General features: G+C 46.8%; 1 protein-coding gene across 1 annotated transcript in view; it reads left to right on the top strand.

Moving 5' to 3' along the window:
• Window positions 1-14,088, top strand: part of Rerg (RAS like estrogen regulated growth inhibitor) — a 110,937-nt gene that overhangs the window by 4,011 nt on the left and 92,838 nt on the right. The window contains exon 2 of the mRNA XM_075982465.1: window positions 1,206-1,379. Within this exon, the coding sequence (XP_075838580.1) occupies window positions 1,319-1,379 (61 nt within the window). The 5' untranslated portion in view covers window positions 1,206-1,318. The remainder of the gene's footprint in view (window positions 1-1,205; window positions 1,380-14,088) is intronic.

Here is a 14,088-nt window from a genome sequence, read left to right on the forward strand (position 1 = left end):
GAGGAAATGCCTCCCTGAGATCCAGCTGTAAGGCATTTTCTCAATTAGTGATCAATGGGGAAGGGCCCAGCCCACGGTGTGTGGTGCCATCCCTGGGCTGGTGGACCTGGGTTCTATAAGAAAGCAGGTTGAGGAAGCCAGGGGAAGCAAGCCAGTAAGCAGCCCCTGTCCATGGCCTCTGCATCAGCTCCTGCCTCCAGGATCCTGCCCTGTTTGAGGTCCTGCCTTGACTTCCTTCAGTGACCAACAGCAATGCCGAAGTATAATCTGAAGAAACCCTTTCCTCCCTGACTAGCTTTATGGTCATGGTGTTTTGTCAAGAAAATAGAAACCCTAACTAACACAATGTGTGTGTATTTATACGTTGAGGATTTATAAGCAGGTGCTAAAGTGCACTTATTAGCACTTATGCCAAGAAACAATCTAGTCATAGAAACATAGTAGAGGAAGAATTTTGAAAGGTGATACTATGTGTACACATATTTTAAAACCAAAGAGCTCTAAATCATTTGTTTAAAGAGTTGTTATGTTTTTAATTATGCCTATGTGTGTTTGGAGGTGTGTGCACATGACTGATGCACTCATGGAGGCCCGAAGAGGACTTTGGATCCCCTGGAGTTACAAGGCAGTTGTGAGCCACCCAATGTGGGTGTTGGGAACCAAACTCAGGTCTCCTGAAAGATCAATATTAGCTCCTAAGCAGTAACCTATCCCTCCAGCCCCAGCTCTAAATTCTTAAGTCCCCACTGTATTGCTAAGCAGTTTAGAGTGAGCTACTATGGCCCTCTCTCAGGAGATGTATGACTTGTGTGGTTTGATGGTCAGCGGTTAACTGCCAACCCGGTGGAATTCTGGGAATCACCTAGGAGGTGGATTTCTGGGCCTGCCTATGGGAGGTTATCTTGATGGCATTGAAATGGAAGGTACCTCCCACTGTAAGGTGAGCAGCAGCCGTGCCTTGGTACCTAGTGTCTTCCAGTTGGAGATCAGTCGTGACCAACCGCTTCTCACTCCCACTGTCTGAACTTCCCGCCTGCCATGATGGATGACACCTTGACCTGTGCACAACAATAAACCCCTTCTCCCTCAAGCTGCCTTTGCCGTGGTATTTTATGACAGCTAGGACAAGGGTGACCGGTGTGCACCTGACGTTCTACAGATATGGGTCCATGGCTCACTTTGAATTCCTACTCTCTTCTTTTAAGGATTGTGGACCCTTTCGTGTTTGGCGATGGCACAGTGAACCTAAAGGCTGCCTGCCACCAAAGCCGTCTGCTCACATCCGAAGTCTGAACGGGAAATCCTGTCCCCACCAATCATGGCTAAGAGCGCAGAGGTCAAACTGGCCATATTCGGGAGAGCTGGAGTGGGAAAGTCAGGTGAGGTCCTTCTTGTGGTGTTTATAGGATCTGTGAGTTTGTCACAGCTTTGGGAGATGGGGCAGGTAAGTGGTCCACATGTTGTCCTTCCTCTGTCTCGAGGTTTTATTTTTCATAAGCAACTCATGAATTCTACTTATTTATGACAAAGTAAATTTGCTGATAAAGTACAAGGAACTGGATGGGTCATAAACAGCCTCCAAAGAAATAGAATTGCGGAAATTTCGTAAAATATCTCTTCTTTGCTCGCTGCGGAAGATCTCAAGGGGTCGATTATACGTCTCATCTGTTTGTGTAGTCTCAACAAAACGGGCCAAGGTCAAGCAGATGTTGGGGCCCCAGTAAGTGCTTGCTGAATGAATCTATCTCTGTCAATGACACAAATGTTTCCTTGCCCAGGGCTTTTCAGGAGGAGGACACTGGGAAAGCAGGCGTGCAAACTTTCAAGCAAGAGGGCTCTTGCCATGTCTCTGGAGTGAATTTAAATTCGCAATTCTGATGAACAGCAATAATTTAGACCCCTCTTTTCTTTGGTGGTGCTAAGGGGCTAAAAGCCAGGACCCTGCACATGCTGGGCCATCGCTCTATCCCTGAGTCCCCGTCCTGGGGCCCTTGAGATAGTCTCACAAACAGGGACAAAAATCACCTCTTCCTCCTTGTGCTTAGAATTAAGCGGGTGCTAAAGGAGATGTCCCTCACTTGACTTTAGCAGTGACTGTGACAAGGACTTGCTTGGTGTCTCATGGGAAGGGACCAAAACCACACAGAGCTTTTGGCTGTCAGCAAAGACACAAATGCCTTGGTGCATTTGAGTGGGTAGATAGAAACCTGCCGGGAAATAAACCGACTAATCCCCACACAGGTAATCTATATGCTCTTAAAGAAATGCGGGCTTGCATGCGAGCGCCCCTCCCTCCCCCACGCCTTCTAGTTCTGTGGCCAGCCTCCTCCTAGTCGTCCTCCTGGCTGTTCCAGCAGTGATCTGCCCTGCTCTAGTCTTGTCTCTGTTGGGTTTTCTCGGCTTTTTCTGCCGCCTTGCTTCTCCTCTTCTGTTCTTGCCTCTGGCAGAATCCAAACAAGGAAAACAGCAAGCAGGGACTCAAGATGCTCAAGCCCCTCCCCTTTAATCTCCTTTGGTTTCCCAATGGCGTGAGAACCTCCGTCTGTAGCTGGTAGACGGATCTGGAGAATGAGGAAACTGCCCCAGGGAGTGTCTCCGGTGGAAGGAATGGCATATGTGGGATGGGTAGAAAGAGAAAGGTGCGGTGTGCGGGGTGGGGAGGAGGGGGAGGGCTCGTGGGAAGACCATGTTGCCAACATTGGCTCCGTTTGTGTGACTGAGGTATTTGGCCGGCCATCGGTCTCTCTCTCTCTTTTCTTTCTTCCTTTCTTCCTTTCTTCCTTTCTTCCTTCCTTCCTTCTTTCCTCCCTTCTTCCCTCCCTCCCTCCCTTCCTCCCTCCCTCCCCCTCTCTCCACATTCTTCCTTCTCTCCCTCCCTCTCTCTCTCTCTCCCTCCTTTCTTGCTCTTCCTACCTCCAACAAGAGGAATAAGAGGAAGAGCTCCTCTAAGGTCTTCTGCATGGTTTGGAGAGCTGAACACAGGACTGGCAAGGTGGCTGGGAGGGTGGGAGGGCTTGCTGCTCAAGCCTGAGGCATCGGAGCTGACTTTCCAGCCCCTGTGTAAAAAGCTAGGTATGCCTTAGCTGTAGCTGATCGAGGATTGCAGGGCCTTGCTGAGAGCCTGCCTAGATCCAGGTGCCATGAGGCTTTCTCAAGGAAATTAGATAATAAGAAAACAGAAAACCTGGAGCCATGCTGGAGCCTCTGAACATACCGCACACCACCCATCCCAACAAATAAATACACATTCTAATTTTAAAAATAATATAGACAGAAGACGCAGCCTTGGGGAAGAAGTGCTTGGGATGTGAATGCCCATCCACACTCCATCTTCAGCACCTCAGAGTGCGCTGGACGCTCCTATTCAGGCTGACCCACCACCTCAGTGTGCCCTCGGTGTCCTTTGTGGACCTCCAAAGCTCTTTCCATTATTGTAGCACCGGTTCCCATCACTCCCTCCTGAGCAGGCTTTCCCTAAGACACCTAGCTGTGTCCACTGGTCTTTGTCTTTTCTCAAGTTTAATGGATATGAGCACTGTGTTTTCCGTCTTAACATTTTTGCTCATTCATTGTTTAAACATTTTGACCTGCCGCTGTAGCCATTCCCACAGAAACTGCCTCTGCTGAGGCCATTCCTCGTAATCCCCGAGAAAGCAAGTCAGCAATCATCCTGTGATCCTCTACTACGGAGTCTTTTAATGACTCCATGCAACCCCTCGTCCCCAGGGTTCCTTCCCAGTGGGTTGGGGGCATTACCCTCCCTCCTGCCTTTCTGAATTCTGAATTGACGCTAGCCAGTTATCCTCTGCCTGCCTCTGACCTTGGGTCTTCTGGGGGTCCATGTGATAACTAAGACTCCAAGATTGTTCCCATTTCCCGTGGGTGACTCTCCACATCCAGGGTAAAGATGGTGCCCACTCTAGGACGACAACTTTGGATGAACTGAGCTTTTTTATTGTTCATATTAAAAGCAGAGGTCGAAACTGCTCAGGAAGGTCCCTGCCAGCTCTTCACCTTGATTGTGAATAAATAAGTCTTCTTTCGGGACCAATTTCTCCATCCTCCCTGCATATGTTCCTCCCATGGTTCACACATAACATTACAGTGTGTGTGCGTGCGTGCGTGCATGCACATGTGCGTATCTATGTGAGAGAGATCCCATTTGTGGAGGACAGAGTATTTGTGGGATATCGTTCTCTCCTAAAGGAGAGGGTTGGAGAAGGGAGTTGAACTCAGGATGTCAAGCTTGGTGGCAAACCCTTATACCCAGCGAGTCATCCTGCTGGCCCAGGTTGGACCACTTGTGTTTCTTGCCCTAGCAGTGAAATGACAGTGACAAACAGCCTGTCCTTAGCACAACTTGTTAGTCTCTATAGGCAACTGTTTTCCTAGTTCAGCATTTGAATGCTTTCTTGAGGCCAGAACCACGCCCCTCATTGAGAAGGCAGCACAGTCTCCTGTAGGCCTGGGAGACAATTCTGAATTTTTCCACATCTCAGTGGAAACAACCGCAGACTGATCTATCAGTTTGGAAAACACAGTGTAGCAATACTGAGCTCTGTTTACTCTAGTTTCTTAAACTGTCCCCACCTCCTTTCTGCCTGGTCAGGATACTTACTACAGAACCACCTTCTGACCTTAAAGTTACCTTTGCCTTTCTGCCCGCCCTTCCCCTGTGTGTCTGTGTGTGTCTGTGTGTGTATGCGTGCAATGGTGTGCCCACGCAGTGTGCCCATGCATGTGTGCCCACGCATGTGTGCATGCATGTGGAAATTAGAGGTCAACCTCGGACATCTTCAGTTGGTACCCTTCTTGTTTTGTGAGACAGTTTCTCTTGTTGACCGGGAGTTTGCCATTTGGCCAGGCGGCTAGCCAGCGAGCCCCAGGGATCTGACTTTTTCTACCTGCCCCAATTCTGGGATTACATCACCAAGTCAGAGTTCTGAGTCTGGAATCCAAGGTCTTCTTCCTTTACACACAAAGTCTTTATCAGGCTGACTGTTCCTTTCTTAAGTCTGTAAGAAACCCTACATACTGGAGTGCACTGTAGTCGTGACTTACTCAGGGGCCTCCAGAGCCTAGCTGTGATCCTTCCTTGGGCCCACACCATTTAATCTTTGTCCTCCCGGGGAGCCATTGGGGTCTGTAGAGACTGAGCATCCCTGATTTGACGTGGTCTGAATTGTTCGAGGGGCTTCAGCCCCACTTCACTCACCACCTTCTCACCCACTCACTGATGGATTGGTACCTGGGGTATGGAAACCACATTCTGCGGGTACTAATAGGCATTTATATCATTTTGAGTCTTGAGGTCTGGGCATGTGTTGTAATGTTCAACTTCCAAGCCCCCCCTGTATTTGCTCTGTGAAGTTGGCAGTGTAGGCAAGTCACTCCTCAATTCTTTAAGTTATGGGAAACACAGTAGTGCCCACCCACCTCAGTTATCATTAGACAGAGTCATTACATGCCAGTCTTTTAGTGCAGATCATGGCACACAGCAGGTGTATGTGTATTATCAGGATGCCTCATGAATGCGTTTGTGTTCTAACTTCCCCAGTGAATAGATTACATCAAAAGCAAACATCTAGTCTGCTGGGTATTTTATCACTGAAAATTGAAAAGCTAAAGTAAGGTAAAACTATATCCTTATTCAGCAGTACCAACATAAGTATACACACATGCGCATACACACAGAGAAGACTGAGGGAGAAACAGAGGGACAGAGAGAGGGGGGGGGTTCTCTTTTATGAGTCCAAGGTCTGGTTCATGCTAATTACAGCTAGGCCACTGATGGTTGTAATTCTACTTAATGGCTTTATATTAAACCATTGGAAAATAATCAGAAATAAGTTAGTTTCACCAGTATGTTGATACTCTTCCATTTGAAAGCACTTCTGGTATGTAGTAGAAGACTTTCTAATTCCAAGTAATAGATTTGGTCTTCTGGGTTAAAAAAAAAAATTGAACAGAACTTTCTAGTTGACGGGTTGGCCATGGAAGTATCAGCAAGGGGACAAGCTAAGAACGTGCTAATTACTAGGGGATACCAATAACATAGAGAGGGGCCTGCGTACGGCACGTATGTGACAGCGTGCACATGGCCTGGGGGTTGGCACAGCCTCTTTGGCGGGTCTAGTTTCACCGTGCAGGCTTGTCTTTACATGAGCTTGCTGGCTGAGGGACAGCACGCTGAGCGTGGTGTGTGTGTGTGTGTGTGTGTGTGTGTGTGAGAGAGAGAGAGAGAGAGAGAGAGAGAGAGAGAGAGAGAGAGAGAGAAAGAGAGAGAGAAAGCTATGCTTCCCCGCTGAGCATGGTGTGCGTGCGTGTGTGTGTGTGTGTGTGTGTGTGAGAGAGAGAGAGAGAGAGAGAGAGAGAGAGAGAGAGAGAGAGTAAGCTATGCTTCCCCGCTGAGCATGGTGTGTGTGTGTGTGTGTGTGTGTGTGTGTGTGAGAGAGAGAGAGAGAGAGAGAGAGAGAGAGAGAGTAAGCTATGCTTCCCCGCTGAGCATGGTGTGTGTGTGTGTGTGTGTGTGTGTGTGTGTGTGAGAGAGAGAGAGAGAGAGAGAGAGAGAGAGAGAGTAAGCTATGCTTCCCCAGCTTTCCCAGACTTCTGCCCCAGCAGGGTAAACCTTTTCCTTCCCTAGCCAATGGTAGACCACCAGTAGCGTGGCCCTCACACTTCCCTTCCGAGTGTCTCATTTTGACATGCTCCCAGTAATGGAAGCGAAAAGACCTGCCAAAGCCCGAGAGACAGCAGACACACACTTTATTAAATGCTTCCTAGAGTCACACTATTCAGATTGGAGCAAGCGTGGGAAGGGTTGATAGAAAATAAATAAATAAATAAACTGAACATTTAAAGTTGGTTTCACAGTTGACACCGTCCTTTTCAGAACTGAAGCACTCTGAGGCACCACAACGTGTATTTTCCTGAAAGGGGGCCGGTCCAGTTGATTGAGTAATGTATCCTCTAATTCAAAACCCAACTGATGCGTTCATCCGTGCAAGCCTACATTCGTACACTCGGATTTCTGGGCTATGGACTGGCTGCCAAATGGAAACCGCTTGTGATGTTTTCATCCCTTGGCACAAGGGCATTTTTCTCCCTCTTGTTCTTGTCTGCCTCTTTTTATTTTAATGAAACAGCAGTCATTCTTATTGTATTTTACTTTTTAGATATAGAGTCTCATGCAGCCCAGGCTGGCTTCAAATTCATTATAAAGCTGAGGATGACCGTGAACTCTGGATCCTCCTGTCTCTGCCTCACAAGGACTGGAATAGAAAGTGTGCGCCATGTACCACCATGCCCAGTTCTATGTGCAGCGCTAGGAATGAAACCCAGGACTTGATGTGCGCTAAGCACAGACTCTGCCAAGTGAGTCACATCCCCATCTCGGTGATTCTGATTTCAGATGGGACTTTTGCAAGTACACCCAACTATTCTGAAATATGTGTGCCCACCATGACCAGAATTTACTTGAGAGTCCTGCATACGATCAGGTCAGTCTCAAGAACTGGGTAGAGTGTTGACCAGTGAAGTGCCTGAGTCCTCCTGCTTTTGCCTTTGACCCTCAGAGTGGGGATTACAAGGGTCTGCCCCCCACACTTAATTTTTAATATGAATGCTAAGGATTCTTACTGGTCCTCATGCTTTTGGAGCAAGCATTGTCCCCATGGAGCCATCTCCACACCCTTAGCTCCTTAAATATTCACCAGTCCTTTGTGGTGAGAATATGTAAAATTGTCCTTCAGACATTTTGAGTCATACATAATTAACTTATTAATAAGTTAGTAATAAAGTCACCCTGTTATAAATAAAATATTAAAGTCACCATGGCGGGTAATAGGCCACCAGAACGCGTGTGTCCTGAATAAATCAAACCTGGTACCTTTTGATCAGCACCTCCCCTTTCTCTAGCCACACCCCTGCCCTGGCCTCTGGTAACTAACATTTCTTCTGTTTCTGAGGGATGGGTTTGGGTCTTTTATGTTTTCCGTGAAGATCAGCTGGTATGGCCTTTGTCCTTCTGCGACTGGCTGTTCTTCCTAAGTATAAAGTCCACGGGCCAGCAAGGTTGTCGGGAGGACAGGATTTCCTGATGCTTGTCGGGCTGCAAAGTATTCTGTTGTGTAAATAAACCTTCTCTCTAATTGGCCATTGGTGGTTAGCCTGTTTGATTGTTTAATATCCTGGTTGAATTCAGGAGTGCACGTGCATATTATATAATCTTAGTGATAATTTTTTAAAAACATTAGTCAGGGTAAAGAAAAGAGTGGGTTATGTTTCCTTTGTCCTGTTTAAGAACTTGAAAGGTGTGTGTGTATGTGTGTTTGAGTATATGAGTGTGTATTTCTTTTTCCTGTTTGCTTTTTTTTTGTTTGCTTTTTGTTTTTTGTTTTTTTGTTTTTGTTTTGAGACTGGGTCCTTGTACACAGCCGTGGCTGTCCTGGAACTCACTCTGCAGATCAGGCTGGCTTCAGAATTCCAGAGATCCTCCTGCCTCTGCCTCAGGAGTGCTGGGATCTAAGGTACACACCACCACACCTTGCTTCCTTCAGAGTGTTGCAAGAAGTGAGGTCCATTGAAGGCTCCTGTAGTTAGCCCTAAGTCAGAAGAACGACTTTAAAAGGTTTGAGCCAAAGGGAGGGAAGCTGCCTGCAGACATCTGAGTGGGACTAGAAAAAGCTAACCTCTGAGCTGTCAGAGAAGCTTGTGTCTTCCTACATCTATACAGACAAAAAGCAAGAGAATACAAACAGTCTGTGTGTTATCCATCTGAACGGCACCGAATGCACATAGAACCGGAGTTCTGTATAAGTTAAGGCCTGCATGGCCATTTTTGCCTGCCCAAGCAAGGACAGAGTATTAGTTTCTTCTCTCTTTGCTGTGACCGCAAACATCACCAGCAGCAACTTAAGGGAACATCTTATTTTAGCATCCAGGTTGAGGAACGGCAGCCGTTCATTATGGCCGGGAAGCGTGGCAGCTGGAACCTGAGTTAGCTGGCCACTGCATCCGCAGAGCTCCGACTGGAATCAGGGCTGGACTGGAAGACCTCGGGTCCTGCCCCCTCTGACCTCACTGTTCCTCCGCTCTCCAGTGAGACTCCCCTAGTGGCTCCACACCTTTCAAATCAGTGCCCGTGCTGGAGACCAACTGTTCCCACACAGAAGTTTGTGGGGGCAACAGAAAGGCACTCAGCCTGCAACCGGGAGAGGAGGAATTGTGCCTTAGGAGCCCCAGGGAAAGAAAAGCAGCAGGAGTTAAGTGGTGAGCGGCAGCCAAGGGCTTCCTCAGAGGCAGGGATCAATTCCTAGCTAGGCTTTCCTCTTAGGAAGAACTGTTACAGTGTGGAGTGCAAATAGCTTGCTTTCTTTCTTTTTTAAATGGAGCTAAGAACAAGAAAGAGGCAGGAAGATACACTTATGGAAGAAACGATATAGGGAAACAAACCGAATTAAATCATGAACTCCTTTTAAAAGTCGAAGGGACGTCTCTCTGTCTCTATTTATTCTATTGCAGTATACATTGCATTTAATCATTCTTTACTTTTAATTGTCTGCTACTGAACCCCTTGGACGCCCTCTCTGTAGCTACGTGTCAGGCTTTCGTTGCTTCCGATTGAACTTGGCATTTTTTTCTTCTTTGCCACTGATGAGGACTAACTTTAAGACGAGTGAAGAAAATTTTGAATCATCCCTTTTATTCTCTTGTTATTCTTGGTATCTCTCCAACTCATGGGTTTGGGGAAATAAGCCAACTTTTCAAGGTGGTACTGGCCTTGAAGCCAAAATTCCAGTGCAAACGCATCTCTGCAGCTCCAGCTGCCTTTGAAAATTGATGTGGTTTCTGAAAAAAAAAAAAGAGCCGTAATTTCTTCCATCCCATTAAAGATAGGAGTGCAATATTGCAGAAGCCAGGCAATCTGAAGTAGGTAATTGCAGCCTACGTAAACAGATATGCAAAGCTGATATACATATACATGAGATGCAAACGAAGAGCTCGCTGGTTGCCAGAGCTGAGACTAGAACCCGGCTGTAGAACTTTACAAGCTCTTGGGACTGTTTTCATTTTGCCGCATCCAACTCTTTTTCCATGTCCGCTCAAACATTTTCTCTTACAAAATGGAATGACCATGGGAATTTCACAATACGACCTTCGCAAAAGCCAACGTTTAGGTTTACGAGAAATTTCCAGCGAATAGGCGGTGTGTGGCAACCTTTCCTGGGAGTGCCAGGTGTGTTGTCAATCACGTGGAGTACAGACCTTCCGGTAACTGGAGGAAGACCACCCACACTAGCAGGGGCCTGAGTAGGTGTTGAGTATCTGCTCAGTATCTGCTCTGCTCCTGTGTAGCCGGTTGGGGTCCACACAGTTGTGTGCTGCCAGCGCCGACCCTGCTGTGTGATGTTCGCCCCTTCGGAATCAGAGATGTTTCAGCCTCTGCTCGTGGCGTTGCCCAGAGCGTGCGAATGCCCACTTCCCTCAGTCCTTTCTTTCCTAGTCTAGTGACAGTCACTTCGTTCACTCCCCAGAGAGCATAGCTTTGGGTCCCAACCTGCTGACCCGCTCAGCCTGGTTATTCTGAAGCCCCCAGGCCTAGGATGGGTTGTAGCCCTTGGAGAAGTGGTTGACCCGAAACAGACCAGAGACAGTTTTGGCTTCTAGATACACACCCTGCTAAGACATCCCAAGGTCACCGCTGCTCTTGAGGTGGCAGGAGATGCGATGGGGGCTCATGGGGACTCCACTGCAAATGAAGGCTTTGGGGTTTGCTGTGTGTGGTTTGGGTTTTTAATGTATACTCTCGCTGAGCTAAATATTCCCTAAGCAGGGTGTGTGCGTTTAACCCAGGAGGAGAAGTTTATTTTCACCCTTCTAAGTACTGTTTTGTCAGATTTAATGGCTTCTTCTGTCTGTTGAGGGCCTTTTTGGTCTGAATATGTGCTGTCCTTCCTCGGTTTTCCACCATCTTCATGTTTGTTTGGAAAGATTACAGGTCCGTGTGTGTGTGTGTGTGTGTGTGTGTGAAGGCCAGAGGAAAATCTCAGATATCACACCACCTTTCTTTTAAAACAGCCCCTTACTGGTCTGGAACACACAAAGCAGGGTCCACTAACTGGCTTGGCAGCCCCAGGGTTCTGCCTGCCTCCTCTGTAATCCCAGTGGTGAGGTGGCAAGCTCATACCACCATACCTGGGTTCAGGGTGCTGAGCTCTGATCTTTTTTGATAGACTGAGCTATCTCCCCAGCAGTTGTAGAATTTCCCACTTTGATACTACTCTACTTAATGAGATGATGAGAATTCCTAGTTCTGTTAGGGCATTGCACATGGGCACAGTTTGCTTATTTATTTATTTCATTGTAAAAAGAAAGTTATACTAAGTTGACTCTTAGTGGGGTGATGCTAGCACCATGTCCCATAATTTCCATCTCTTTTAAATAATTTTGGATGGGGAGTTAGAGCATTAAAGTGAGCCGGGTGGGGATTTTACATTGCTAAGTCCTCATTTATTATGGTCCCCAACCTCTCTTGTTTCTGAAGCACATGCTTTACTTAGGACTCAAGGTCCCCTGCTATATAAAGTGCACACATGATCCAGTGTGATTAGTCTCAACAGCTCTTCCAGTTAAAAAGGCATTTTCCAGGAAGCCATCCTGAGATATGTATGTGGGGGCCTGTATAAAAACGACCAAACTTGGGTGAGTAAATGAAGCTGATACTCTAAGTCAGCTGAGTATGGACGAGAATGTTCTTTTCTAAGTTTACAACCATCATTAGGAAGTCTACCACATCTCAGACTCACCTGGAGGGCTTAAAAGAGCATGTTTCCAGACACCTTTGCCAGAACTTTGATCGACTGTGTGGTGGGTTCAGAGAATTCAAATTACTAGCAGTTTGTTATGAAGGCTGATTTTCTCAGTTCCTCACTTTGGTTTGGGAAACACTGTTCTGCTTGCTCACTGTTTAATCTCCATTTAGAGAAAAAGAATTCAACTTAAAACTACAATGAGAAGCATGTTGCATTAGCCAGCTGCACGTGCTGAGTCCGACAGTTAGTAGCAGACAGTCAGCATCGTATGATATAGGACAGCATTGTAGAGAGAGCAGTCCAAGTGAGTCAAAAAGAACCCTGCACATTCCGGTGATGGTGGTGCACACCTTTAATCCCAGCACTCGGGAGGCAGAGGCAGGCGGATCTCTGTGAGTTCGAGACCAGCCTGGTCTACAAGAGCTAGTGCCAGGACAGGCAGCAAAGCTACAGAGAAACCCTGCCTCAAAAAAAATAAATAAAAGGGGGGATAAATGTAGCACTTTTCTTCTGCTCCCCCAAAGCAGGACTTCCCCTCATATCGTAAGAGAGCAAGGTTGGTTTTCTAAGAAGCACACACCTCGGTATCTCCGAGATGAGGAATTTTGATTTTGAGATAGAGGATTGATTATTTGGCAGGAATGGGGACAGATGGCTCTAACCTGAGGGGCGTCTAGAAGTTAACCATGTAGGCCAGCTATGACGCAGGTTAAACACCCTTCATCCAGAAATCCAAAGCTGGAAGTGCTCTGAAATGTGAAATTTCCGAGAGCCGACATTGGGTTCAAACAGTTCCCAGTGTCGAGGATAAAAGATTCTCACCTGGTAGTGTAAACATTCCAATATCGAAAACCACCACTAACATCCGAACCACTTCTAGGAGAAGCATTGCAGATCAGGGATGGTCAGCTTGCCCCACGTTTTCCACCTGGAAGATCATGCAGAAGTCGAATCCCAGAACCCGGATCTTAACACCACATTGCACAGTCAAGTCTCATAAAGAACCAGACCAGCATATGACAGCTAAATAGGATTATATGGTGATCTTGGATAAATGGCATTTATAGATTTTTTTATTTTTCATTTTAATACAATCTTTTCTCATTCCACACAGACATTCCTGTTCCCACTTCCACCCCCTCACTTCACGCCCCCCCATCCATTCCCCAGAAAAGGCAAGGTCCCCCGTGGGGAGTCAACAAAACCTGACACATCACTTTGAGGCAGGACCGAACCCTCTTCCCCCCAGTCCCCATATCTAGACTGAGCATGGTATCCCTCCAAAGAGAATGGGCTCCAAGATGTCAGATCAAGCAGTAGGGATAAATCCTGGTTTCAATGCCAGTGGCTTCACAGACCACCCAAGCCTCACAACTGCCCCCCACATTCAGTGGACTTAGCTTGTTCCCCCTGCTGTCAGTCCAGAGTCGGTGAGTTCTCACTAGATCAGGTCAGCCATTTCTGTGGGTTTTCCATCATGGTCTTGACCCCCCTGCGTATATCATCGCTTCTCCCTCTCCTGGACTGGCCCTCCGAAGCTCAGCCCAGTGCTCCACTGTGGATCTATGCATCTGCTTCCATAAGATGCTGGTTGAAAGTTCTATGATGACAATTAAGGTAGTCATCAACCTGATTACAGGGGAAGGCCAGTTTAGGTAACCTCTCTGCTGTTGCTTAGAGTCTTAGCTGGGGTCATCCTTGTAGATTCCTGGGAATTTCCCTAGGGTCGTGTTTCTCGCTAACCTCTTCATGGCTCCCTCAGTCAAGATATCTCTTTCCTTTCTCTCCTGATTTATTAAAAGTGGTATGGGGAAAAACTGCCACGTTGAGAAAGGTTTATACGTCTCTCCACTTGAGGAGCATGAGTAACACATTTTCTTCAATGATGCATGTCCTGTCTCCTTAGAAAATATTTCTGAATGTTTCCTTCTATTTTCTATCACGGGGCGGTAATTTAAGAGAAAGAGACAAAAATAAAAACAGAAAAGGGAAGAATTTTCAAAAACTGTGAATATTTGTCTGAAAAGTAATTGATTTCCTTTTGCATCAAGAACTCCATAAATTCTAACTGAGCCAAACGACGGGCCGGCTCTTTACTCTCTTGGCTGCGCGTAGTGAGATGTCGTGAAGGGTGGGTGGCTCAACTGCACAGCATAACAGAATACAGACTGTCTGCTACAGCGCCTGGAAATCTTTCCATTAGAATATCTTATGTCATATCTTTTTTTAAAACTTTGTTTGTTTTTTGGTTTTTGAGGCATAGCTCACTACACAG

The sequence above is a fragment of the Microtus pennsylvanicus genome, chromosome 8 (genome assembly GCF_037038515.1).
Source record: "Microtus pennsylvanicus isolate mMicPen1 chromosome 8, mMicPen1.hap1, whole genome shotgun sequence".
NCBI classification, from domain to species: domain Eukaryota; kingdom Metazoa; phylum Chordata; class Mammalia; order Rodentia; family Cricetidae; genus Microtus; species Microtus pennsylvanicus.